The sequence below is a fragment of the Mesocricetus auratus genome, unplaced genomic scaffold, assembly GCF_017639785.1.
Source record: "Mesocricetus auratus isolate SY011 unplaced genomic scaffold, BCM_Maur_2.0 Super-Scaffold_100006, whole genome shotgun sequence".
In the NCBI taxonomy this organism is placed as follows: domain Eukaryota; kingdom Metazoa; phylum Chordata; class Mammalia; order Rodentia; family Cricetidae; genus Mesocricetus; species Mesocricetus auratus.
Window position 1 is genome coordinate 23,863,971 of NW_024429190.1, and position 27,392 is coordinate 23,891,362.

Here is a 27,392-nt window from a genome sequence, read left to right on the forward strand (position 1 = left end):
ACCAGCTATTGCTTTTCTGTGGTGGACTGTCCTGCGCACTGTGATAAGCAGCATCCTCGGCCTTGGACAACAGACAGCAGTTCTCTGCCCTGCCCCAATCCTGCCAACCACATGTTCCTCCAAATGCCACTTTTTGTTGAGAACAGTTAACCAAGCTTCATGTGAACTCTGATGAGATGTGGTCCATCAAGCAACAGGGCCAGGCTATCTCTAAAGTCCATTTAACAGGGCACTTAGCAGGGTCACATATGCTTTTCTGTGTGAAAAATGACATCACGAAAGTAAAGGTTTTGCAATAAGCAAAGTAAAAATTTAAAACAGATAGCCAAGCCCCTCTGCTTGTGAAAATGAGCTTAAATGTTGGGTGACTTTTTCATTTTAGATGTATTTATCAGTCAAGGTGTATAAATGTTTTGCCTGCATGTATTTCTGTGCACCATGTGTATACCTGGTGTTGATGGAGGTAAACAGAAGGCTTTTGGTGTCTTAGTACTGGAGTTATGGGTGGTTGTAAGTTTGCAGGTGGGTGCTGGGAGGGGAATGTAGGTCTTCTACAAGGGCACCAAGTTCTACTAACCACTAAGCCATCTCTCCAGCCCCTAAAATTTGGGGTTTAATAATACAATGACAAGAGGCAAACACCCAGTAGCTCTAGAGCTCTTCCTGCCTTCCTCCTACCTTCAACTGCTCCATATTTTGCCCATGCTATATAGGAGGTAGCTAAGGCATCTTTATAGGAGGTAGCTAAAGCATCTTTATAGGAGGTAGCTAAGGCATCTTTCAAACCATAACAAACAAAAACCACAAACTAACTTTCGATGCTACTTACCATCCAGGTCTGAAAATGCCTTGTCCTTGGTGGTGTTGTACTGAACCAATATATAGTCAATTTGCTGGAAAAGAAAATTACATGGCACCTGTCCTTTGAGGTGCAAAGTCATAATACAAAGGCATCAGAGATTTAAGATACAAGAAGTTAACCCCCTCAGAGCACTTTGAAAAAGAAATAGCTAGGAGGTGACATACACACTCATCTTTTCAAGTACTGTGATCACCACACTCCAAAACTTTACTAGCCTGGTACCAACTTACCTACTGTGTTTGTTTATTATAAATTTACGAGCTGTGGTCATTTCTTATGTGTCCTGGTTCAGCAGACTGGCTAAGTGGATCATGGTGGGGACTGTATGGATGATCAAAGGTGGTTCCCCTCTCTCTAGCCTCAGGATCACCAGCAGCCAGAGACTGATAGACATCTAATGTACAGCTCCTAGAAGCTGAAGTTCAAAACTAGCCTAGATCATGTCCACTGTGTCCCCCTGTCATAAACAGGTCAAGAGAGAGCCCAGAGTCAAGGGGACGGATGTACCCCCTAGCACAAAGAGTTTAACACACAAGTTCATGGTATTGATTACTCCTCACTGGTTTTCTAAAGGAACATTTATCTACTTATTTATGGTGGCGCAGTAGACCGGCTTCCAACTCTCTCAGCAAGGCCAGGTTAATATTCTTCTAGTGTTGCCAACCTTCCCAGTGAACACATATCAGTGTTTAAATTTTCATGTCTTTAGTTACTAGAGGTAAAACATCTTGCTCTCTTTGGGGCAGTTATAGTCCATCTGTCAGTTGCCTATTCAATTATCTGTATAATTTCTGTCTGTTAGTGGTCTTCATATATGTTCACACAGGAATTTACCACCTTTATATGATGATGAAGGCAATCCTAATTTTTGTGAGCCACTGTTACTGCTTTTGGTATTTGGGGAGTGGGAGGGAGGTTTCCTGTGGAATCTTCAGGATGTTACAGGAAAAACATTTTGAGTTTTTGTTTACAAAGTGTGGAAAAAGTAATCCCACCTGTACTAGACTGTAAAGCCACATAGAGTTAAATTCTTTACTCGCCACCCTCCCAAAAGCCTCCATAAGGGTTTTTGTTGCTGCTGTTTGGTTTTTGGCTTGTTTTTGTTTTTGTTTTGCTTGCAGCTATGTGATACACTTCATGTGCAGTATTTTGAGGAAAGAATCAACCTAGAAAGCCACTTCTTGTTCAAGGACCCAAGGGTGCTGGTGGACTCTCCTCAATGCTGGCACCCAAGAGCATCACACAGTTAAGTCAGCTCCTGCTCAGATACCTTTCAAACCACATTCTGAGCAGGCAACACATCAACACACTCCTAGGAAACAGACAGAAAGAGTTCCTTCCTGTCATTGCCCTTTAATCATTCTGTTTGCCTTCTTCCAAAATGACCTGTGTTTGTGAGTGTGTGTGTGTGTGTGTGAGTGACAGAGAGAGAAAGAGGGGGGGGAGTTCTTCCAAAGGAGACTGACACATCTACACAAATAATAAACAGGTATGTATAAAGCTAAAGAATTCCATCATGATAATAACTACGAAATGATAACAGGTGAACTTACCACCACTACCACCAATAACAAAACCCAAACACTCACAGTGAGACTGTTAATATTATTAGATATATTTATATGTGCTGTGATTTTGTTAGACCTAAATAAAATAATTAAAGACATATAACCCTTGACCCCACCCTATGGAAACTGTTTCAGTACTTTTGAGAATGGTTCTCTGGCCACGTTTCTTCATCTGCAGCATTAAAGGGCAACCCCTGTCTGTCTGGGTTCACTGGCTTCTTCAAAGGTTTGACTGACCAACTTGATATGTCAGACTTTGTTGACTCCTCAAGGGAGGCCTTACCCTCTCTGGAGTGAAGTTAGAATGGGAGGAAGCCGAGTCAGGAGGGGGAGGATGGGAGGGAGGAAGAACTGAGGTTGGTATGCAAAATAAAAAAATTAAATAAAAGACACAGAGAGAGCTATTTCAATACCCGATAGTAAAACATGACCAGTTAGTTAAAAAAAAAAAAAAAGGTTTGGCTGAGCTTCCAAACACAAACACACAGGGACATGCGGGTCTCAGGTGTTTACCTTTGGGGTTTCGTTCAGGAGCACTTGCAAGTCTCTGTAATTGCTGTCTGCCAGTTTCTGGGTCCTTTTGATCCAGGTCCTTACCTGGTGATTGGCCACAAAGCCATACATGACGCCCAGGCTGCAGGGAAAGGAAGAGTAGAGTGTTGGCCAAGATTCGCTGGCCTTGGCACAACAGGGGCTGCTTAACAGTCACCTCTCTGGCCCCTCCCACTACAGCCTACCCACTAAGGCCACCAGCAGCACACCATCAAAGCAGGACTAAGATCTCTCTGAAGACAGGCCTCCACGTAGGATCAAGTACTGCATTCTGACTCTCATAAATGAACAATATCCACAACAAATGCCGGGAGGAAAGTCGCAAAGGTTTCAGGCAGTGTCAGGGACATGCGTATATACTCTGTGTGTATGTCCTCTTGCGCCCACACAAACACCCCCGTGCGCCCGAACTACCCCCAGAGTAGAGGGAATTAGTAGATGGCAGGAGGGGTTGGGACGTTCTGATGATTTCTCATTTGGTTGTTAGTTCCTGTGTTGTCCAGATTGAAAAGAAACAAGGTATTTCAGGAAGGCCTAGGTTCATTTCCTGTTGCTGTGATAAAATATGCCCACCGTCATTTCCTTCCCACACAATACTAGACCGTGCCCAGGTGCCAATCTCGAAACAAACCATGACACAGAAAGCGCGGCACACCCACTGTTCATTTATATAAAGCACGAAACCAAACCAAAGGATGGTGCTAAAAACCACCATGGTTATTGTGGGGAAGGCCACGGGCTCTTTAATGGTTGAATATTCTTCATGGGAATTCTTGAATATGTACTTATGAAAGGGATACTTTCCTCTATGTAAAATACACATCATAAGGAACGCCAAAATCCTTCAGGATTTTTCCCGAAAAACTGCATTGTGTGAAATTCAAACCTTCTTTCTCACTCATCTCAAAAGACCGAATTTAAACATATTAAAAGCTCTTAGGCATCTTTTTTCCACCATCAATCCCTTTATTTAAATTATACTAGTTAGTTCATTTGTTGAAGCAGAGCCTCTGAACATTAAAAGTTTTAAATTTAGGAGTAAATTCCAGACTTGATGGTGTACCACTGTAATTCTGAAACTTGAAAGAGCAAGGTGAGAGACCTCAGAGTTCCAGGCTAACCTCAACTGTCCAGGTACCTTCTCTCAAAATTAAAACAAAGCAAAGCAACCCCCGCCCCACAACCTGCAGGGGAGATAAAACACAAAATACTTTTAGATATGACCACTAGAGGGCAGCAAGGAGTTAACAACACAAACACACGCACACAAAACTGTCTCCCACACAGATCCAAAGGACCAAAATTGTTACTTTGTAACTATGAAGCCTACATGGTGATAGGTTTTAAGAACAATTTTGCAAGCAACAGGCAAACCTCGGAAAAACAAAATGCAGTTGCCTATCAGGTTGTCAAGCAATTTCTCTGGTTTTATGCACACACAGATTACGTTGAAAAATCCCATGTTGCCCAAACCCCCGAGACTCAGGACAGGTATTCCACTATTGCTGCATGGGGCTGGAGAGATGGGTCAACATTTAAGAACACTTACTGCTCTTCCAAAGAACCCAAGTTCAGTTCCTAGCATCCACATTGGGCTGCTGACAGCAAACTGAAATTTCAGCGCCAGGACATCCAATGGCTTTGAAATTAACTCACACTAGCATGCACATACCTACACACACACACACACACACACACACACACACACACACACACGTGCGCACACACATACACAATCACACATACCTGCACATAGACACACATGGACATATAATGAAAAACTGTTTTAAACAAGTAAAAAGTACTGATGCATCTGGAGGAGTGATTCGTTTGCTTGTGGCATCTCTTTCTCAAAACATGTCTTCCTGTGACAGTGAGGCACTGGTCCTTTAGGACTCCCAAAGTGGCCCTAACATGCCTATGTGGTAGATGACTCTGAGCAGTCCTTTACTCTGCCTGGTGAGCTGCAGTAGAATGAGTAGGTGAGGGGGAACTCATGACTTGGCACTGGATCCACACACACTAGCTCTGCAAAGACCCTTCTCTCTGAGCCTCAGCAGCCATCACAAGGGTCAGTTTGGACCCGATGATATAAACCGGTTGGAGTTCAGCCCAGACTGTATAAGCTCTGTGCAAGCTGCAAAGGATAGGGACTAGGGAACGTCCACAAATTCCCTGGGACTTGTTTATTTTAAGCTTGAGTTCTTTCTTAGGGCAATCTCAGAAAATGAAGACAGAATGTTCTGTACCATTTGGACAGCATAATGATCCACTACTTTCTGTCCCAAACTTACATTTGTATACAAAGCAGACAGTGTGCCTCAGTGATAATCATTATTGACTAGCATGACACCCTCATCCTAAGTTAGGCCAAGTGACGCAATGATTTTAGAATTATGTGCAGAAGCAAGACACAAATACATGCACAAACAAAAAATGTGACAAGTCTTTATTTCACTAAGCCAGGTTCAAACATCTATGCCATAAGTCAGGATCACTCCTAAGTAGACCTGATACCTACCCTGGGGGAATCTCCCTTTCTCTCCAAACCATCTCAGCCATTGGCTCTACTGGGCTGCAGACCCATTTGGTCACAGAAAATGTCCACTACTTCCTCTTGGCCCTTTCTCCTCCATACACCATGGAAAATTCCCACAGGGACCTCTGACGGCATGTGTCACTGTGCCTGCTGAAGTTTGTCTTTTTTTCTACCTAAGTTCAATGTCCTTAAGATGAGTCGGTACCTACCTCCCTGTCAGCTTTGCCTAATAGGGTCTGTCCCTGACCGGGGTGTCTGAAGGAAGTGGTTGGAGACTGGGCTTTTTGCATGTTCTAAACTTGATCTGCTCACACACTATCTGTGCAAGCAGAGTGTGGAAGCAGAAACTGTCTTTGTATTTTATTACATAAAGGTTTCACTCACAAGATCATCAGTCAGATCAATGAACTGCCATACAACCAACTTTTGGTCCAATGTTTGACTGCCAAGAACATAGGTCTAGAAAGTCCTACTAGAGATAATCAAAATCATGTTATCAGTAACTCTAACCAAAATCTTTGCTAAACAGAGTTCTGCAAACAAACTTAACGACTTTCCCAGAAAACATTCCGTGTAGTTGTTTGTTTATTTAAGTTAAAAATGACAAGTCCAGGGGCTGAAGAGATGGCTTAGCAGTTAGCAATGGCTGCTTTTCCAGAGGGCCATCCCAACACCCGCATGGTAGCTTTGTAACTCCAGTTTCTGGTGGTCTGGCCTTTGTAGGCACTAGGCACAAATGTGATGAAAATAAAACTCCCAAACAAAAATGATAATAATAATAATAGCAATAATAATAATAATTAAAGTGACGCTTTTTTCCCAACATCTTAGTGGAGGCTGCAGTGGTCGTCGCCTCTCTCCGAGCTTCATCATGCCGCCTAAGGATGACAAGAAGAAGAAAGATGCCGGGAAGTCGGCCAAGAAAGACAAAGACCCAGTAAACAAGTCTGGTGGCAAGGCCAAAAAGAAGAAGTGGTCCAAAGGCAAAGTTCGTGACAAGCTCAACAATCTAGTCCTGTTTGACAAAGCTACATATGACAAGCTCTGTAAGGAAGTGCCCAATTATAAGCTTATTACTCCAGCTGTGGTCTCTGAGAGACTGAAGATTCCAGGTTCCTTGGCCAGGGCAGCCCTTCAGGAGCTACTTAGTAAAGGACTTAACAAGCTGGTTTCGAAGCACAGAGCTCAAGTGATTTACACCAGAAACACAAAGCGTGGAGATGCCCCAGCTGCTGGTGAAGATGCATAAGCAGGTTCAATCGGCTGTACATTTGGAAAAATAAAGCTTTATTAAATCAAAAAAATAATAATTAAAGTGACAAGTCTAAGGCTCTCATGGTCAGACAGAGAGCATCAGAGGAAATGGGGTGGCTTGGGACCTGGGAGATGCCAGTTAGCTGGCAAAGCACTAAGTATTGCAGGAACTTCCCAGCATCTACAAACATTGCAAACCTGAGTTTTTATATAAAACCTCCCAATGTGTAAATACTAGCAACTGATAAAAACTTTACTATATTGACTGATGCTAGTTTCCAACTATGATCTCTAATTTAAATCTCTCATTTAAACAAAATAGAGAATGAACAACCCTTTTTGTGCTGATTTGGACACTCTCTGATAGTCATTGTATTTTAAGCAAACATTAGAGTGATATAAATTAATTTTTTCTGCATTTTAACAGTCAACAGTCAATGACTAGAATATGAAGACACTGAGAAAAACCGACCTAAGGCAAACAGGCCATAAACCATCAGTGGGTCCTCTTTCCTGGTGCTTGTAAGCATTGCTAGGCTACCCAATGGGTGATTTGGTGCAGAGTAATAAAATGTTTTCAGATTTTGAGAAGACAGGAATTTTTATTCACAGCATTACAAACTGTCTGTACATTATGGAAAATAATTTCCTCCCATACATACTTATGAGTAAAGACTTAGGGGCTTTTACAGACTAAATCTTTAGAATCTGAAGACTTTTTTTCCTATCACTTTCTATGGAAATTGGCCAGTGAAAGCTAAATAGATGCTTTTAGTGGATAACCTTCTCAAATGTTACTTATTTACATTTTAAGCAATCACAATCTCTCATCCCCATCAACAAGACTCAAGATGTTCAGGCAGGCTACAGTTCCATCTGTGGTTTTTTCTTTTGTTTTCTTCTGAGAATCTTCTAGCGTCCAAGTCAGGGAGTGGTAAGCGTATCCTATATTTAGATGAATTTTGAAGGTAGCCATCTTCCTGAGGGCGAGCCTGATTTAGTTAACCAGGGTAATCATTATCAAAGCTAATTTAACAATGATATCCAAAACCTTCCCAGAATTCAAAGTATGAGTAGGTTTTGCTTTTCCTTTTCTTTCCAGATTCATGTTTACTTTTACTTACGTGCATGCTTGTGTGTCTGTGTAAGAGTATATACAACTGAGTACAGTGCTCACAGAGGGCACAAAAAGGTGTTGGATCCCTGAGGCTGGGGGTATGGGTGGTTGTCAGCAGCCCACTGTGGGTGCTGGTACTGAACTTGGGTCCTCTGCGAGAATAGCAAGCACTCTTAAGCACTGAGCCATCTTCCCAGTCTCCTTTTCTCTTAAGTAGCCTTTTTGGTGTTCTGGCAGTGTAGATGACCTGTATATAGGAGTGTGGTGTAGAGATGAAGAGAGTAAGGGAGTGTGGTGTAGAGATGAAGAGAGTAAGGGAGTGTGGTGTAGACATGAGGAGAGTAAGGGACTGTGGTGTAGACATGAAGAGTGTAAGAGGGTGGTGTAGACATGAGGAGAGTAAGGGAGTGTGGTGTAGACATGAGGAGAGTAAGGGAGTGTGGTGTAGACATGAAGAGAGTAAGGGAGTGTGGTGTAGACATGAGGAGTGTAAGGGAGTGTATACAGTGATGATGAGTATAGAGCAGTGGAGTGTAGGTGGGGAATAGATGTGGATCCAACTGCACAGCCTCATCCTAAAGGCATGTATGTTTCTGGTTTGCCCATCAGCTGGACACTTCTGTCAACAGCAGTGACCACATGGAACATCCTGGATCACAAAGGGGAGTGGATATAAACTTCATAAGCAGGAAGAAACAGACCAGCAAACTCAAGAAAAGCAGGTTTTGAAATGACTAGGAAGTTCTTCATGGTCTACAGTCTTCACACATTTACAGGGACTTGTCAACATTCCTTTGCATCAACTAGCAAATGGAGGCTCTGCTTCCTGCTCGCATGCTGTCGGAGGTATCGGTATCGGGAGGGAGGTAAATGTTTTAGCCATTAAGTTTACCAGGGGATGGGGAGATGGCTTAGGGGGTAAAAGTGCCTGCCATACAAGCATGAGAACTTGAGTTCCAATCCGAGGACACCATGTAAAAGCTAGGCATTTACCTCAAACATCTGCCATCCCAGCGCACCTACAGGGGGATGGGAGGTGGAGACAGTAGTGTAAAAACAACAAAGAGCCCTGTCTCGAACATAGTGGAAGGAGAAGGCCTACATCCCAGGCTATCCTGTGACCTCATACAGGTCATGGCATATGCATGCCTGAATCTACACATTCCAATGTGCCCATCACACACACACACACACACACACACACACACACACACACACACAATTTATCAGGATATCTTCAAGAGAGAAAACTACCAAAAGGCCAGCTCATGGAGTAAGTAGGGTATTTTCCAGACTATGGTAATTTCTAGTGACAGTGGCATCTTTCTGAGTAGCTGCTGATGTCCCTTTCTGCTTTGTTTAACTTTAAACTCCTGTGGTGGGGACATGCTTGTAATCCCAGGACTCAGAAGCCAACATAGGCATATCAGAAGTTCAAGGCCAGCCAGGAATTTTTGCAGTCCTTATTATCTATAAGTTCAAGGTTAGCCTAAATTATGTAATGGGCTCCTGTCTCAGAAAAAAGGAAAAAAAAAAGGCTGGGTGTATTGGTGAATACCTCTATTAATTAATATTCATTCCAGCACTTTGGGAGGCAGAGGCAGCTAGATCTCTGTGAGTTCAAGACCAGACTGGTCTACATAGTGAGCACCAGGACAGCCAGTATTATACAGTGAGATTCTATCTGGACAAGAAAGAAGAAAGGAGGAGGAGGAGGAGGAGGAGGAGGAGGAGGGGAAAAGCAAAACAAACTCACAGACTTAAAGGTAAAAAGAGACACTCCCCATCACCTTGCAATGCCCTAATGGCTATGGTCTAAGACTCGACTTGCCTCATGAGCAGACAAATCACCAAGAGCGAAACGGCCAAGCATCTCCTCCTACACGACTCGTTCTGCTTCTGCCGCTGGTGCATTTCTCCACCACACTTGTTACAGCAACGGCACATACAAAAGAAGCAGCCCACCAGGGGCATGAGGATAATGACCAGCAGCCCCAGGGCGGCGCAGATCAGAACTCCGATTTCATAGTAGGCAATCTGCAATGCAAAGGCAAGACACAGCACATGTCACACAAACCAGAAAGAATATTCCACAGGAGTCAGTACCTCAGTACGCATGCATTTACGTGTTTTTCCATTTAGAAGCTCTCTGGGCTGAAGAAAGTGGAGTGCTGAGTTACAGGCCGAGAGTTTAATGTTCCTTTCAATTGCCTGGAAGTTACCTAAGAACAAGGTCAAGTGCGAAGTAGTTTACTTACAACTTCAAAGGGATTTTCTTTTCTAGATGACTTGAAAAATAGCTCTGCATAGAGAGACATGTATGTGCAGGGTACTTTACATCAGGAAGAGAGCAAGTAGAGATTTAAGATTTGAGCCATGTTGGATGGCATTAACTAGTGACAAACTCAACATTCACTAAAGAATCTGAGATATCCTGGGACAAAGGGGCACAGAAATTATGGGAGGAGCCAACTAGTGACTGGTCCAGCTTGAGACCCATACTATGACACTGCCTGGAGGGCCAGGGCCCACCAAACCTTAGACAGAAGTTGGAGATTCTTGTGGAAAAGGGGGAGGGAGGATTATGGGAGCCAGAGGGGCCAAGGACACCACAAGAAAACCCACAGAATCAACTTACCTGAGCTCTTAGGGCTCACAGAGCTCACAAAGACTGAACCACCAAGCTTATATTGAACTGACCTAGGTCCTGAACACAAGCTACAGTTGTGTAGCTTGGCCTTCTTATGGGACTCCTAACAGTGGAAACAGGATGCTTGCTCTGACTGTTACCTGCTTTTGGGACCCTTCCTCCTACTGGATTGCCTCATTCAGCCCTAATAAGGTGGGAGGTGCCTAGTCTTACTGCAACTTGATATGCCATTGCTGGCTAACATATTTGGAAGACCTGGCTTTTTCTGAAGAGAAAGGAGAATTGGATGGTGGGAAGAAGAGGGGAGGTTGGGAGAAGAATAGGGAGGGGAAACTGTGATTGGGTTGCAAAAAAATCAATTAATTAATAAAAATGGGGGAATAAATCCAAAATAAATAAATAAATAAAAGAGTCTAATTTTTTTTAACAAAGCCTAGACATTCTGAGTGACAATATGGCTCTGGGAGTAACAGTATGGCTCTTATCAGGTCATAGTGAAAACTAGAGATAGGTATGATTAAAGAGGAAGTGCCTAGGCAATCACTAGGCACCAGCAAGCAGAGCTCTCTGTGCCTCCCTTGAGGCATGCCTGGTGAGTACAAGGCTTGGAAGCTCATGTCCACACTGGTCCTGAGTTCCCGGGATCCAGCACAGCTTCCATATAGAATCACTAGACCTTATTATATTTTCATTCTCCTTGCTAGTTTGTTCTTGGGTGTACAAGTACATTGTCCTGGAGGATGAAATACTCCCTCATTCCAGTCCAGGCACAAAGTCACTCACATTTCTCTTCTTTGTTTGCTCACTCTCCCGCTGTTTTGTTTTTAAGACAAAGTTCCCCGGATCCCAGGCTGGTCTCACTAGTAATGAATATTGCTCCGGCCTCCACCTCCTGGGCACTTCAATTAACAGATATGTGTCCCCATGCCTAGTTTCTGAGGATGGAACCCATGGATTCATGAACGCCAGGCAAGCACTCTACCAACTGAGCTACACCCTCAGTCCTAAAGTCCCTCAGATTTCTAAAGAATGGCGATAAACCACGGTTGACACTCGATGAAAAAGCAGGACAGCAGTGGTTGATGTAGGAGCTAAGATGAAGAGAGAAACAAACCAGGAGCCTTGTCTTGCAGGCCTGCACTGAGCCTTGATCTCACATCCAACTTCCTGTTTAACCACCTCACCTTATCTCCCCACAATCAGACGGTGTATGTTTTCCTGCATTGCCGCGAGTGTGGCAATCAAAAAGAGAACTTAGGGCCACCACTCCCTCCAGCCTGTCCACTGTGTAATACAGCAGTGACAAAAAGCAGCCAGAGAAAACATGACCTTTGCTCTTGAAATCTGCACAGAACAAAAGGCGTCTCCTGGTAGAAGATTGTGATCACGCGTACCCTCTGGCCACCTGTTGTGGGGAGCTGCCCACCAGTCAGTGAACTCTCATTGGCTGCCCCATGATCACTCCTAAATTTCCAGAAAAAGGAACTTGGTGACAAACCTGACATCCTCCCAACTAGCTGACTGTCAACCATTGCCTTCCTTGCCTCAATGCCACCGGTCTCTTCTCTTATATGGCATGCTGTACAGACAGCAGCTTTATTGAGGTCTGACAACAATGCCAGAAGCGAATGTGATGGCTTGGTAGAGAGCACAAAAACTGAAAGTTGATTACTGGGAGCTCCTGGTCCCCTTATACTAGGAAAGTGTCCATCAACATAATGAGCCCCCTCCCAGGGCAAGAGGGGTGAACAATCATGGATTCAAAGTGAAGACAACAGCTCACAGTCAATACTCAATAGATAGCAATTAACTCCAGGCGAGCACTCAGGTGTGAACCAGGGTACACCTGACACTTGAATACTGTCCACTTCAATAGTAAAGTTAAAATGCTAAGAAAAAAAAAAAGCAAGGGAAGTTGCCGAGGATGCAAATATGTGTGTCCTTTTGCCTGTCTACAAACACCCATTACTGACTATTTAGCATTTCCTTGAGGACTAATATCATGAGCCAATTAAGAAATCAGCCTAAACACTACAAATTCTCACATACTTACACATTTTGCTACCATTTTTCAGCAAACAAAATTATTTAATACTTAAAGGAATTTAAATATTTTCTGAATCCCATAACTAATAAGATATATTGAGATATTTATAGTGCACTAGTTTATTTGGTGTGGGGGAGAGTATGGGGAAAGGGATGACTGAGTGAGCATAGTTAATGGGTACGGGGGTACAGTGGGAGGGGAAGAATGGCATTTAACAGAGAGTAACTCTGGTGACAACAATGAATTGGGTATTCCAAGCTAGCTAGTGCATTAGTTTTAAATTTAGGAAAAAAGTTTATGTTATATACAAACCTTCCCAATGTTACTGACTAAACACCAGACAGTGCTAATAAATGAACTTAGAGCCTTACACATCAGAGGGGTGAGTGCTTTATCACTAATCTATATTTCCAGCACTAGGATGTTATCAGATTTGATTTCTAAGCCACAGGATTTAGCAATTGTAAATTAATTTTGATGGGTCAAGCTCTTTGAGCACATGTAGATTTTGACATCAGACAAAGGAAAGATTAAATATGACAGCTGAGACAAAGACAAAACAAATAATATAAACACTACCACAGGGGTGACAGAAGGTGTTGACAGAGACAACACTACTCATCCACTTCAGACAAACAACACTATAGCACAGACAGTAGGCATGCAGTTTACCTTCAAAGCCAAGACTATGCTTTCTGGCTGTGGAAATCAAAGCAGTTGAGGAGTTTGTGTGTAGCAGAGGCAGCATGCATTAAAATAAAACAGAAAAGTCACATAAGTCATTAACCATAACCATATTCCACATTGGAAAAAATCAAAATGGAAGGCTCAACATGAAGAAGGAATATAGATTTGAGTGTATATTTGAGAATTAGTGTTTTGATTGGAGTCAAGATACAGAATTCATATTTGGGTTTTTGAAAGGTTCAAAGTCAATATGGCCATCAATTAAGGAAAAGGGAATCACAGGGCAGTTATAGATGCTAACAAGCTTGCTACATGATCTTCATAAAGCAGATTATGAGGCTGCTTATAGTCTAAAAACCAAAATATCCCCTCTAGAATGAAATATGAAAGTGTTATTCCCTTGTTTAATAACATCCAATGAAGTTCTGCTATTTCTTTCTTCTCTCCTCTCTCTTTTGTTTTGTTTTTGGAGACAGGATTTCTCTGTGTAGTCCTAGTTTTCCTGGAACTTGCTTTGCAGACCAGACTGGTCTTAAACTCACAGAGATCAGCCTGCCTCTGCCTACTGAGTGCTGTGATTAGAGGTTTGCCATTTCTAATGCAAACTTCCCATCATGGTCCTTTAGTTTCAAGTCCTCATTCTTCTTGGCCATTCTAAGTTGTCTGTTGTCACTCTGTCAAATCATTTCCTCTCTTGCCTCCTCACTCTGACTGCCCAGATTGCCTCCCTACTCAGGCCATCCAACACTCCCTAAATGAAATTCAAGTTTAAACATAGATGCTGCCTCCTCCAGGAAGTCTGGACATTGTATATCTTCTTTCCAACTACCCCGTAGTTCTGAACTTGCCATTTGAAATAACATACTCTACCTAGAAGAAATAGCTGCCATATAGCCACCTCCTGTCATACCACCTCCTGGCGAGCAAGCCCCACATACAACCAAAACTAAACCAACTGATGTACTAATGAAATAAAAGCCACAACCCAAAACCAGAGATTCTTCAGTGTGGTCCAGAGATGGGGGACCAGTCAGTCGGTGATGGTGATGGGTGATGAAGATGAGCCAACCCACAATGATGAGAGGAAAATAGAGCATATCTCAGTGAATTCTTCCTTAAGCTAAATTTTCTCAATTTATAAGCCTATCCTTTTTTGTGGGGAACACTAAAATAAATTGAGCTGGCTCTGTCAGTCTTCATTTCACTGTTTTGAAGTTTTCTGGTTTGGACATCTGAATGTATGCAAACTGTTCCTTGCCTGGGGTGGAGCTTCATGGCTTTGAAAGAATGATATGCATGATTATAATAATTTTTAAATGAAGTGCTGAAAATATTTGGGGTTGGGGACATTTCAGATACACATGTCCCTAAGGGTCACCTGAACATCCTGACAGTCCCATTCTGTCTTCCTGGGTGAGTCTACATGCTTGATACCACTCACAACTTTGAGTTCCATGCCTGCCAACCATTAGAACCTCCCAGTGTAACTAATTTCCAAGCTCCTCTCCCCTTATAGTACATAACTGGGGAAGACCAGTTATCTATTTTAAGGGAGCACTCATGGGATGGCTACAGATGACCACTTTGGAGAAATCTATCCTCACTTGGTTATTGTGGCTGGTCACATTGTATGTAGGAAGGTCATTCTACTCAATAACACCACCACCAATAAATCCAAAACAAACAAGAACCAAAAATCAATGGTCATTAATATCCCTCAATATCAACAGTCTCAACTTGCCTATGAAAAGACACAGACTAAAAGAATGGGTACGAAGACAGAACCCATCCTTATGCTGCATACAAAAAACATATCTCAATGTCAAAGACAGACATTACCTCAGAGTAAAGGGTTGGAAAAAGATTTTCCAATCAAACGGACCCAAGAAACAAGCTGGTATAGCAATCTTAGTATCTAGCAAATTAGGCTTCAAATTAAAATCAATCAAAAGAGATGAAGAAGGACATTTCATGTTCAAAGGAAAAGTCCATCAAGATGAAGTCTCAATTCTGAATATCTAGACCCCAAATACAAAGGCACACACATTCTTAAAAGAAACATTACTAAAGCTCAAATCACACACATAAAATCTCACACACTAGTGATAGAAGACTTCAACACTTCACTCTCACCACTAGACAGGACCTCCAGACAGAAACTTAACAAAGAAAAAAAAAAGAGATAACAGAAGTTATGACCCAATTGGGTTAAACAGACATCTATAGAACATTCCATCCAAACACAAAAGAATGTACCTTCTTCTCAGCAACACATGGAATCTTCTCTAAAAATCGACCACATAATCAGAAACACAGAAAACCTCCACAGATACAAAAAAAATTGAATAACCCCCTGTATCTTATCAGACCACCATGCTTTAAAATTAGAATTCAACAACCCTACAAACTCATGGAAATAGAACAATTTGCAATCGCACCATCCCTGGGTCATGAAAGAAATAAAAAAAGAAATTAAAGACTTCCTGGAATCCAATGAGAATGAAGACACAACATACCCAAACTTATGGGACACTCTGAAAGCAGTGCTGAGAGAAAAGTTCATAGCATTAAGTGCCCACATGAAGAAACTGGAGAATAGTCACACTAGAAAATAAATAGCACAACTGAAAGCTCTAGAATAAAAACAAGCAAACTCTCCCACGAGGCGTAGACACAGGAAATAATCAAATTGAGGGTTGAAATCAATAAAGTAGAAACCAGGAAAACATTGCAAAGAATCAATGAAACAAAAAGTTGGTTCTTTGAGAAAATCAACAAGATAGACAAACCTTTGTCCAAACTAACCAAAAAGCAGAGAGAGAGAGCCTGCTAATTAACAAAATCAGAAATGAAAAGGAGGACATAACAATGAACACTGAGGAAATCCAGAGAATCATCAGGTCATACTTTGAAAACCTATATTCCACAAAATTCGCAAATCTAAAGGAAATGGACAATTTTCGGAATAGATATCACTTGCCAAAACTAAATGAAGAACAGATAGGCAATCTAAGCAGACCTATAATCCCTAATGAAATAGAGGCAGTCATCAAAAGTCTCCCAACCAAAAAAAAAAAAAAAAAAAAAAAAAGCCCAGGCACAGATGCCTTCAGTGCAGTATTCTACCAGAAATTCAAAGAAGAGCTAATTCCAATACTCCTCAAAGTGTTCCACACAACAGAAGCAGAGGTTCACTGCCAAACTCTTTTTACGAGGCTACAATTACCTTGGGGCTCAAGCCACACAAAGACACAACTAAGAAAGAGAACTACAGACCAATTTCCCTCATGAACATTTTTGCAAAAATACTCTATAAAATACTAGCAAGTCGAACGCAAGCTATAGCAAAAGGCTAATTCTTTTGTAATTTCTCTAGCCCAAGAGTCAGCCTATTTGACAGGGCAACAACAAACACCCCCATAGACTTGAGTGGGTGAATTTTTAGTGGTCTCTTTCCAAATGAACAGTTGTACAGGATAAATTCATTTCTATGCTATACAGAAGTTAAAACCTTGGTTCCACACCTTGGTGTCCTATTATTCTCTACTTAGTTGCCCATTATAACCATCTAGGGAGCTTTTAAAAGACCAGTAACCAGCCCACCCTGAAGAACAATATCAAAATCTCTAGGGAACACCCATGGTATTGCTACTAATGCCACACTAAGTCTCAGTTACCTTATTCATAGGATAAACAGAGAGTAGTACCTGACAATGCATTTGCAAAAACTAGGAGGGAAATGGCAGCAAGTGGCACGAGGGTTACTCTGCCATCAATGCTTCTTCATGTTTCAGATGAGCTGATACTCATGACGGATACTGACCAGAGCCTATTACAGACAGTAAAATCCAATGATTCCTGCAACCTAAATGCCCTCCAAGATCCCTGGAGTGTGCTTTCTTCGTGCAGCTGCATCTACCTACAAGGTCTGAACTCATTAGCTGATCGGGACAGTGGACACTCATATTCAGACTTGTTCTGGCATCTCAATGTTCTGCTGGCACCATTCTCAGAGCAGAACAGGAAAGAGCAGCATGCCCTACTCACCTCACTGAGGGCTAAGAACACGGCAAACACAGTTCCCTGGTGTTTATCACCGTACACCCACCACACAAAGATCTGTCTGCATGTTTCCCGGGCTCTACACTTGCAGTAAACCAAAATCAAAATCAGTTCTGTTTAGAAGTAAAGAGAGCGGATCAGCAGGGCCCCGTAGGCTGGACAGAGATCAGTGTGATCCCTTGGTGCTCTCTGCAAGCCCTGACCTCTCGCCTCCTATTACCTGGGCTGTGGCACTTTTCTCTGTCTCTGGACTAACTGCTCATCACGTCCATGCTTGACTTCAGTGATCACCTGGTCCCCAGCACTTCCAAAGCCGCCACCTACCCAGCCCACCCCCTTGTCTGCTCCACTTCTGCCAGAGTTACTACTTGTAGTCAGGGCTTCTGCTCAGAATTTCTTGATTTTTTTTCTGTTTCTTTGCATGTTGCTTCAGACCAGCTTATTTCCTTATTGCCCTTTGCCCTGAAACCATAAGGTCCTGCTGGGGCTTGTTCAAGAACAACCTCCCTTATCTCCACCATTCCTCTAACTCAAGCCTTGTGCGCACCTTGCAGCTGCTCAGCAAACCCAGCAGTGAGCACAGGAGAGAGCAGCTGTGGAGCCTCCTGTCCTCAAGAACAACCTCCTGCCATTGCATTTAGCGTCTAAGAGTTCTCAAGCATTCCTGCTTAGGGAGATTCCTTCCCTTAGCTAAACATCAAGAAAAACCTGTCCTCAAGAACAGCCTCCTGCCATTGCATTTAGCGTCTAAGAGTTCTCAAGCATTTCTGCTTAGGGAGATTCCCTCCTTTAGCTAAACATCAAGACAAAACCAAAAACCCCTTAGTATTTCTCCTCAGGAAATTTTTGAATGAAACGTTGTGTGTTTTTCCTCAACCACCAATTTTGAAATTTATGCTGCCACTCAAATGGGACCTATAAAATAAGGCAATATTCCATAAAAATCCTTAGTCAGAAGAGTTAGCAAATTAAAGATACAATAATGTTTTTTTTAAAGCCTACATTCAGGACAGGCATCATTTTCCTCATATTTACTACTTTTAATAATGAGTAACAATAAAACGTTACCTCCTTTGAATCAACTGAGAAGTCAAAATTCTTCTGTATGATTTTTCTGACCATTTCTGTAAAGAAAAAAACACAAAATAGCAAAAATTATTTTATTGGTAAAAGGATACAGTGTATAGTCTATTAAGCCCTTATAAATTATTTTATATGGACATAGCATCCTTATAATGATAGTCCTATTTCCTAAGCTAGGTAAATAATTAAACTAATGAGCCTAACATTACACTGAGGTTGCTAATTTCCCTTTGCATTTATTTTTTGAGGGTAGGAGAGGTGCACAGTATGGACAAGGCCTGGGGCTCTACCCATCAACAGCACACTGTGGAGGTCACAGGACCATTTGCAAGAGTCAGTTCCCTCTTTCCACCAGCATGAGCTCTGGGGATCACACTTGTGTCATTGGGCTTGGTGGCAAGTGCCCCTACCCACAGAACCATCCCACTGGCCCTGAAGTTGCTAGTTTTTATTTGTAACCACAAATACAAGTTATTTCCAGCATTTGCAATATTTACAAATGAGTCTTAAAAGCCAGCCTGATCTGAGAGTTGTTAACATGAGAAATTCCTCCTCCTGTCTCCAAGCAATGTGTGATAATTGGGGAACACTGTGGAAAATTTTTCACTTTTCCATAAATTCTCATTTGGGGGCATTTTCCAGCAACAAGTTCTGGACAAGAACCAGGGCTTTCTCAGATGATCCACCAAGGCATGATTTGAGGCAATTGATGCTCAGACAATGAGGGACTGGGAATCCTATGTGGGACAAAGAATCCCAGTGCAAGTCAGGGCAGGGCAAGATCTCCCTTTTAGACAGGCTTTTTCCCATCCCATCACAATGCCCACTATCCCTCATGCCCAACTGAGCTTTGGGGCTCTGCCTGTTGCCTCACACTGACCTGTACCAGCCCCTAACTGCTTTACCAGCAGTCAGCTATTAGCCACCTTTTCATGCAATACCATTTTTTGTTGTTGAAAGAAAGACTGTTCTGGCAAACCATTTGCTCTGATTTGGGCATCTTACAGATATTTTGATGGATACAGCCTACAGCTTCAAAAAAAAAAAAAACTAATGACAGAACAGGTTAACAGTGATAAAATTGAGCTTTGAAGCCAAACTGGAGTTTTTTAAAACTCCCTATAGTTGAAAGGTTTCCTCTGTCTCACCCAGTCCCACTGGACCTGTTTCTTTCCCATCCTGCAGTCATTTATGAAATAATCACTCAGAGGCTAGTATTAAATATAATTGCTTGGCTGATGGCTCAGACTGGCTAGCTCTCACAATTCAAATTAATCCATATTTACTAGTCTGTGTATTACCACATGGCTGTGGCTTACCAGTAATATTCTGGCATCGCATGTCTATGGCAGATACAAATCATCTCCTGACTCTGTCTTCTTTTTCTCCATAACTCTGTTTGGAATTCCTGCCTAGATATTGGCCAAAACAGCTTTATTCATCAATCAATAAAAGCAACACATACTTGCAGCACACAGAAGGACATCCCACATCAACTATTATTAGTAGATATAACAAAAATGAAGTGTGTTGGGATAAAGAGATGACTCAGCAGTTAAGAGCACTGGCTGCTCCTGTAGAGGAACTTGGTTCAATTCATAGCATGCGCAATGCCGGTTCACAACTCCAAGGGATCCAATGCCTCCATGTCAGTAAGTGGAGGCATCCATGGGCACATAAGTAGTTTTTAAATGAGACATGTCAATATCAGAAGACCTGAAATACTCAGTAAATCACACTTCAGATGAAAATATAAGCGGTTATAAAGCCTTTTGTGGCAAAGTGGAAGATGGACCAACGGATTTGAATACATTAAAGCAGGAAAAGTTAATTTACATCCCATACTGAAAACAGCCTTAAAAGATGAGCACTTATGCCAGGCGGTGGTAATTAATGCATACCTTTAATCCCAGCACTCAAGAAGCAGAAGCAGGCGGATCTCTGTGAGTTTGAGCCAGTCTAGTCTACAAAGCTACACAGAGAAATCCTGTCTCGAAAAACCAAAAAATAAAAGATGAGCACTTACCAGTTTGGGTAATGTCAAAGAAAATACCCAGAATCACAGACAGAGACTCTTTTGTTACACATCTTTGCATAGCCAGACACCCACACTGTCTTCAACCAAAGCCATGTACTGCGACAGACTGAGCTATAACAGAGACGCAAGAAAGTGGCTGACTCCCACTAAGCCAGTGGTTAAAGAGATTTGAAAAAAATGTAGAAGCCAATGTCATTCTCCTCACTTTTTAATTGTTACATGTGAAAAGTTGGACATTTTGGTTTGGTTGGTTGTTTTGGAGTTTTTGAGAGAGTGTTACTGTACAGAGCAGACCTGCCTTACAATCATGAGAATCCTCTTGCACTAGCCCACCCTCACCCATGCTGGGTTTACAGGTATACGAACCATGAGTGGTTTGGGAGGAATTCGTTATCCTTCCTTTTAAATTAATTAGCAAATGAAAGTTAAGAATTCTCCAATCTAGTTCCAAACTTGATGAGTATGGATAATTACAAACAGGAGCCTCTTGGTGAACCAAAATAACTGTTAAATAGTTATTTGTCTCCTCAAAGTGTTGGGGCTTCTGAGTTGAGCAGTCTGCATCCCAGCCTTGTGTCAAAGCAATTGCTTTGAACCTCAATCCAGCTAGCTGTAGTCAGTAAGCCACGCTATCGCCTCCCTGTTTCTATGGTGGGATGGAGGTCAGAAGCCACCATCACAATCTGCAAGGCAAGAGACTAAGAAGCACCACTGGAAAAATGTGCCAAATGTGTCCTGAGGACACCCGGAAGTTAGACTTTGGGCATATTTCTAGAACTTGTATATGGAGAAGGAGGTGATGATTCACACTAGAAGCATCACCAAGCAGGGGCAGCCTGCTCTCACCCTCAAGATTCTTTCTTTTCCCTAACTGACCTTTTTTTCTATACACATACAGGTTCTGTCTCAAGCTGGGCCCAGGGAAACTCTCCTGCACTACTCCCTTGTAGAGTGCATGGGGAACTTCAAAGACACCATTGCGTGCTGTTGATGCATCAGGCTTACGATGAGCTTAAGTGCTCTTAGATTTTGCTGACAGGATCTGTAAGTCAATACTCTTGGGCTCTTATGGTATCACGCATCTCTGTGAAGAGGCAGAGCCCCTATTTGCCTTCAGTGCCGCTGTCTTAACACTCATGGTTCAAGGGTCCCCCCAGGCTCTCAGCTAAGAAACTGCAGTGTTAACTTGTGTGCTAAACCATCGCTGATCAAAGGGAAAACCTTATTTGTACTTCACTGTAAGTATCCATTTTATAAAGAGAATACAGTGATATTCAAGTCCAATGTAAAGATCTAAAAACAGTAGAATTGTAAATGTGCCCTATTTTCTAAAACATGATATTTCTTTGCAGGCAGAAAACCTTCACACGGGCACTTAAAAAATTTAACATTTTGCTCCCATCCAGGCCAAATTCCAGAGAGATGAGAGATGAGACCAGATGGGTAAGTCAAGTACTTGAGTACAGACACAGATCTAGGCTGTCCAAAAGTTAATGCAGCCATGCTTCCAGGCACAAGCCTATAATTCTAAATTCTCAAGAAGTTGAGGCAGGAGGATCACCAGTTCAAAGCCTACTTAGACAATGAGAAAATTCAAAGCTAAACTAGGAAAGTTTTGGAGACATTGTCTCAAAGTAAAAACTACAAACAGGGGAGGGGGGCTGAGAATATAGCTCAGGGCAGAACACCTGTCCATCATGCATAAGGCTGTCTAATGTGCAGTCCTGGGAGAATCATTATTTCTCTCAGAAGATGGTGTATGCTGATGTTCCGCATGCAGACCTAAATGACGCCAACAGAGCAGCACAAACGCAAAACTAAGGCTTCAAAAGTCATCTTCACTCAGGATCCAAACTCATGAATCATAAAAAGTATGCATAAAAATCCATTGAAAACCATAAACATTACTTTAAAGATTAGTTATAAAATATTCCTCACACCTGCTTCTCATTCCTGTATCTTCAAAGCTCCAAGAAGCTGCACCCCATCCCTGGCAGCCTCATAAATGCATACACCTTCTAAAGCTTTTCTACCACCAAATAGATTTTCCTGATCTACAAAATGCATGTTCATAACCAGAATAAACCACCGATTCAAGTATGTGTGTGCTGCTCAATATTTAACAGTGTTACCCTGGGAAGATGGTGATTGAGGCTAACCGGATTCTGACTTCATTTCCAAGAGTTACATGGACGAAATGATCCATAAGACGAGTTATGAGACCCACCTGGCTCTTTCTAAAGGAGAATGCAGGCTGAAGTCAAGACAGAGCCAACTGGTGCAAACATAAATCGCTGCGTGGCTTATGCATGGTTACTAGCAAGTCCTTCAGAGCCTCCCTGGGGAAAGGATCTTGGATTGCTGCAAAAGTAATTCAATGCAGTTCTCTTCTGTCTTCTCACTATCCATCACAGCTTGCTAGGTTCATTGTTCATGTTTGTTGATGCTTTTCCTGACTCAGAGTTCTAAAATGAAAACTCCCAACAGGAAAATATCCCATTGCTCAAAACAAATACAGAACTTTCTGATTAGTTGAATAGGTTGCTTAAGTCAATTGATTGCTCAAAAATCTTTAACTTTTCATTCAGTCAGTATAGATGTGACTAGTCCTGGTAACTGACAGGCTCACTGCAAAACAAGTGAATCACACCCTAGAATTTTAGTTTGCTTTGTTTTGATTCTCAAGACAGTTTCTCTATGTAACAGTCCTGGCTGTCCTGGAACTCGCTTTGTAGACCAGGCTGGCCTGGAACTCATAGAGTTACACCTATCTCGGCCTCCTGAGTACTGGGACTAAAGGTGTGTGCTGCCATTGTCCAACCACACACTAGAATTTTAACTTAAGGCATGTATATATGTATGCATATTCATTGCTCATCATTTCATGCAGTGAATCCTTTTCCAAAAGAATCACTGGGGGGATGATCAGATAGCACCTATGGGAGTAGGGTGATGTCTCAGTGGGCAATGGACTTTGGATCGCCACAGTAGTGTGTCTGTAATACCAGCACTACTATAGTGAGATGGGAAGGAGAGATCAGGAGAAACCCTGAAGCTTGTAAAGCAGCTAGCACAGTATGTGCCCATGTGGACAGCAGAGACCAGCACCCGAGGCTGTCCTGTGACCTCTGCACATGCCCCATATCACTTGAGCACCATGTGTGCTCAGACACAGGCACACCACACACGGGCACACATGCACAATATAATATCTTTGGCAGGGTTCACAGGAAGAGTGCTTACACAGTATGCATAAGGTCCTGAGTTTGATCCTAAGCACCTAAAAACATAGGCACAAAAACAAAGGCATACTTATACCACCCACCCCACCTCCAAGCCAGACAGGCCCAAGGGAGTTGGGCATGACCTTACAGACTCACCTGACTGCCATGTCCAAACAGTGTGGGAGCTTCAGAAGCATCTATCAGATTCAAGGGATGAGTTTACTTGACTCTGACTTGAGAGGATGGGCTTTTAATGAACTCTATACTTGTGCTGGTTTGAATAAAACAATGGCCCCCACAGGTCTATAATGAGTGGCACTATTAGAAGGTTTGTCCTTGTTGGAGTAAGTGTGACTTTGTCGGATGGAATATGTTATGAGGGGTGGGCTTTGAGGCCTCAAAAGCTCAAGTCAGGCCTAGTGGCTTAGTCTCTTCCTGCTGCCTGTAGATCAAGATGTAGAACTCTCAGCTTCTTCTCCAGCCCATGTCTGCCTGCATGCCTGGATGATTCCTGGCATGATGATAATGGACTAAACCTCTAAACCTGTAAGCCAGCTCCAATTAAAAGTTTTCCTTTAAAACAGTTGCTGTGGTTGCAGGGCAGCAATGGCTCATGCCTCTAATCCCAGCACTCAGGAGTAGAGACAGGTAGACCTCTGAGTTTGAGGATAGCCTGGTCTATAATGAGAATTCTAGGACAGCCAGGGCTGTATAGAAAAATCCTGTTTCAAAAGAAAAACCAAACAAAACAAGAGTCGATGTAATCATGGTGTCCCTTCACAGCAATAGAAACCTTAACTAAGACAGCATTCTTCCACCCTAATCTCCAAACACAGCAGAACTGCTTGTCTCCATCTGGATTCTCCAAAAATACAAAATGACTGAGGGAACTAAGGGACAGAGATGCTTGTCTGCAGATGGAGACAGGAACATAGAGATTAACTTTAAGGTATCATGGCTGCTGGCAAGCCTGAAATCCGCAGGGCAGGCTGGACATTCAGGCGAGTGTTGATGTTGAGATTTGATTGATCTCACCCAGGCATTTTGATATGCAAACTGTCAAGTCCAGTTTTGAAAGAGAACTCCTTGAGAAGTCTATGTTTTTGTTTTGTTTTGTTTGCTCGTAAGATTTCCACTTGCTAAAAAAGAAGGGACAAGCCTACCAACTGAAAATATGTTGGGTTGTATTACCAAGAATATGAATTTATGAAAGACATGAGTTGTACTGAATTAGCTGCAAAGTCTAATTCCCTGATTGCTGGCTAGGGCAGGTTCTTAGAACTTTAAGGTTGCTAAGTATCTTTAAGCAACCCATGGAGACCCAGGAATAAACTGTTTCTTCTTAAAAAAAAAAAAAGATTTCCACTTGCTATATGACTCCCATCTATATTATCAACTATTTGTAAGTTGAGGAGAAAACACAGTGACTAAGTACATACTTAGCATGCTCCAGACCTAGTTTGATCTCTAGCACCTAAGCATAGAGTCAACTAATTTTCAGCGTTAACCCCGTCTAGAAAATGCACACATGCTAGTGTGAGATAAAGCTACTGGCTGCCTTGGCCTGACTAAATTGCATTCAGAAAACTGTCTCTCTGTTGGAACTGGCTGCTGGTCATCGTGAGAATAGTTATGTGTGAGGGCAAAAAACCTGTGCTCACAGATAAGCACTGGAGAAGTCAGGAAAGTAAACACACAGCTTACCTCTTCTGTGGAAGGAGCTCTGCAGTTGCACTTCCTGGAATGCCTGGAATGATGTAGTTTTACAACCTGGTGATCCTTTGCTCTCTGATGAGACAGGCTCTGCCTCATCTCCAAGAATTTATGGTTTTACTTATCCAGGATGCTTCCCCTAAATCTTGAGGATTGCTTTTAGACCATAAAACCCACACTTGTGAGTGATGTCACTTGTACTTTACAACAGCCTAAGTGACTCCTGTGTTACCTTTGGGCCAGGCCAATCCTGACACCATAGGTGTATATTTATCTCTGTCAACCTTCCTAAACCCTAAATCTTGGGCACTATCTCTGAGTGAACTGTACCCATTCTCGTGACAGAAGACAGATGTACTTTGTAAAGAATCTCAATGTAAGCATGCCTTAAATTGTTGTTCACTGGGGCTATGCTAATTGTTAACTGAATACTTTTATCAAAAATTGTGCTGTGAGTAAATATGGCTAAAGTAAAAAGATCTGGACTGGACTCTAGAAGTCCTGATCCAGCACCAGTCACAATAAAATCGGGCTGAGTTTCATTCTGGTCTCTTTGCGGGTCATTTTTCCCTGCCTGCTGTAAAGCCTACAGGGGAACCACCACAGTTATCAGGGCAGCAGGTGTGACCAAGCAGAACAGCTCGGAGCAGCCCCGCTTCAATGCAGGAAAGTGAACCATCATTAATAGAAAACTATTTTTTGCTTTAAACATTAATATCGTCAGGATCATTGACCAATCATACTCGAGAGTTGAGGGACAAGATCACTGACCTCTGACTTGAGAGGATCAGGCTTTTAGTGAACTCTATACTCTTCTACCTTATTCTCCAAACTTTGTGAAGAATGGCTTGTATCCATATGGTCTTGTATGCATGATTGTGTATGTAGATAGGTATGTATGTGTGCTCACTCTGTGCAAGAAGTACCCATGTTGGCCAAAAGGGGGCATTGTACCCTCTGGAACTGCAGTTAGAAATAGTTGTAAGCCACCATGTAAGTGCTGGGTTCTCTGAAAGGCAGCCAGTGTTCTTAACAGCTAATCTCTTGACAACGTGATTTCTCCATGCCAAGGCAAGGGCGCCAGCCAGGTATCAGGCAGTGCAAGGGTGGGAGGGGACACTCAATTAAAAAAAGAACTGAACTTGATGATGATGTTGGTCTCTGCTTGGCGGGCACTGATTTCCAAGGCTACTGAGAAGATTTCCATTGGAAATGACAGACTTAAAGAAATATGATGCTGAAAGGTTAAGAGTTATTTTGAGAAATTGGGGGGGCAATGTCAATATCATCTCCCAGCGGTCCTGATGGGTTACATATGCCTACCATCACTGCAATGATGTATGTGTCTGCAGCTGGACTCCTGAGTCCTGTGGCCGGTACAGCTAAAAGTCTGAATCCCTGCCACAGCCCTATTGGACTTTGCAGTTTTGTGTGACAAAATGCCTGGGTGAGACTATCAAATCCCAACATCAACCTAACTAAAGCTTTGGTTTGTTTTTTAATGAAGAGATTGGTGCTTCAGACATTTAGAAGCCAAGTCAGTTTTATCAGACTTAGGAAGTGCATATTCCCACTTCTAAGTTCAAGGATAGCCTCTTTCCATTTCTCTAAAATACAGTGGAGTGCAACCATGCATACCTGTGGTCCTGGCCCTCAGGAAGCTGAGCAGGAATACTACTTCAACTTAGAAGTTTGAAGCAGTCAGAACAATGTGGGGGTGAGGACAGGGGTGTCCCAACATCAACTTTTGACTTTTTTTTCTCCTTTTATCAGCTCATGACCATATTTAGTTCTTCACCTTTCACTGACTGGAGAGCCTCTCCATGCACATTGGCTTTTACTAGATTAACCAAAATACCCGTTTGCTCTCTAGAGTTACTCTTGCTTTGATAAAACTCCATGATCAAAAGGAAGTTGAGAGGAAAAGGGTTGACTTGGCTTACAGGTCCTGATCACAGTACAGAGGGAAGCCAAGGCAGGAGCTCAAACCAGGCAG

General features: G+C 42.4%; 2 protein-coding genes across 9 annotated transcripts in view; one reads left to right on the forward strand and one right to left on the reverse strand.

Moving 5' to 3' along the window:
* Prom1 (prominin 1) overlaps positions 1–27,392 on the reverse strand; it is a 103,874-nt gene that overhangs the window by 47,681 nt on the left and 28,801 nt on the right. For 7 of the 8 annotated variants that reach the window (XR_005877738.1, XM_040747044.1, XM_040747045.1 and 4 more), the window contains exons 3-7: positions 18,407–18,462; positions 13,262–13,288; positions 9,724–9,929; positions 2,944–3,064; positions 830–893 (exon numbers count right to left, since the gene is read on the reverse strand). Coding sequence is in view for 7 of the 8 variants with exons in the window: in XM_040747044.1 (XP_040602978.1) it covers positions 830–893; positions 2,944–3,064; positions 9,724–9,929; positions 13,262–13,288; positions 18,407–18,462 (474 nt within the window). In the remaining variant the exon portion in view is untranslated. The remainder of the gene's footprint in view (positions 1–829; positions 894–2,943; positions 3,065–9,723; positions 9,930–13,261; positions 13,289–18,406; positions 18,463–27,392) is intronic. The other variant, XM_013112534.3, reaches the window with a different exon arrangement.
* On the forward strand, positions 6,339–6,825 carry LOC101828002 (40S ribosomal protein S25-like). Its single transcript, XM_040747049.1, has one exon. The coding sequence runs from the start codon at positions 6,393–6,395 to the stop codon at positions 6,768–6,770; it is 378 nt and encodes a 125-aa protein (XP_040602983.1). The 5' UTR covers positions 6,339–6,392; the 3' UTR covers positions 6,771–6,825.

What these genes read in the sequence shown, in the direction of transcription:
- LOC101828002 (XM_040747049.1), top strand. Translation starts at nt 6,393, where the DNA reads ATGCCGCCTAAGGATGACAAGAAGAAGAAAGATGCCGGGAAGTCGGCC.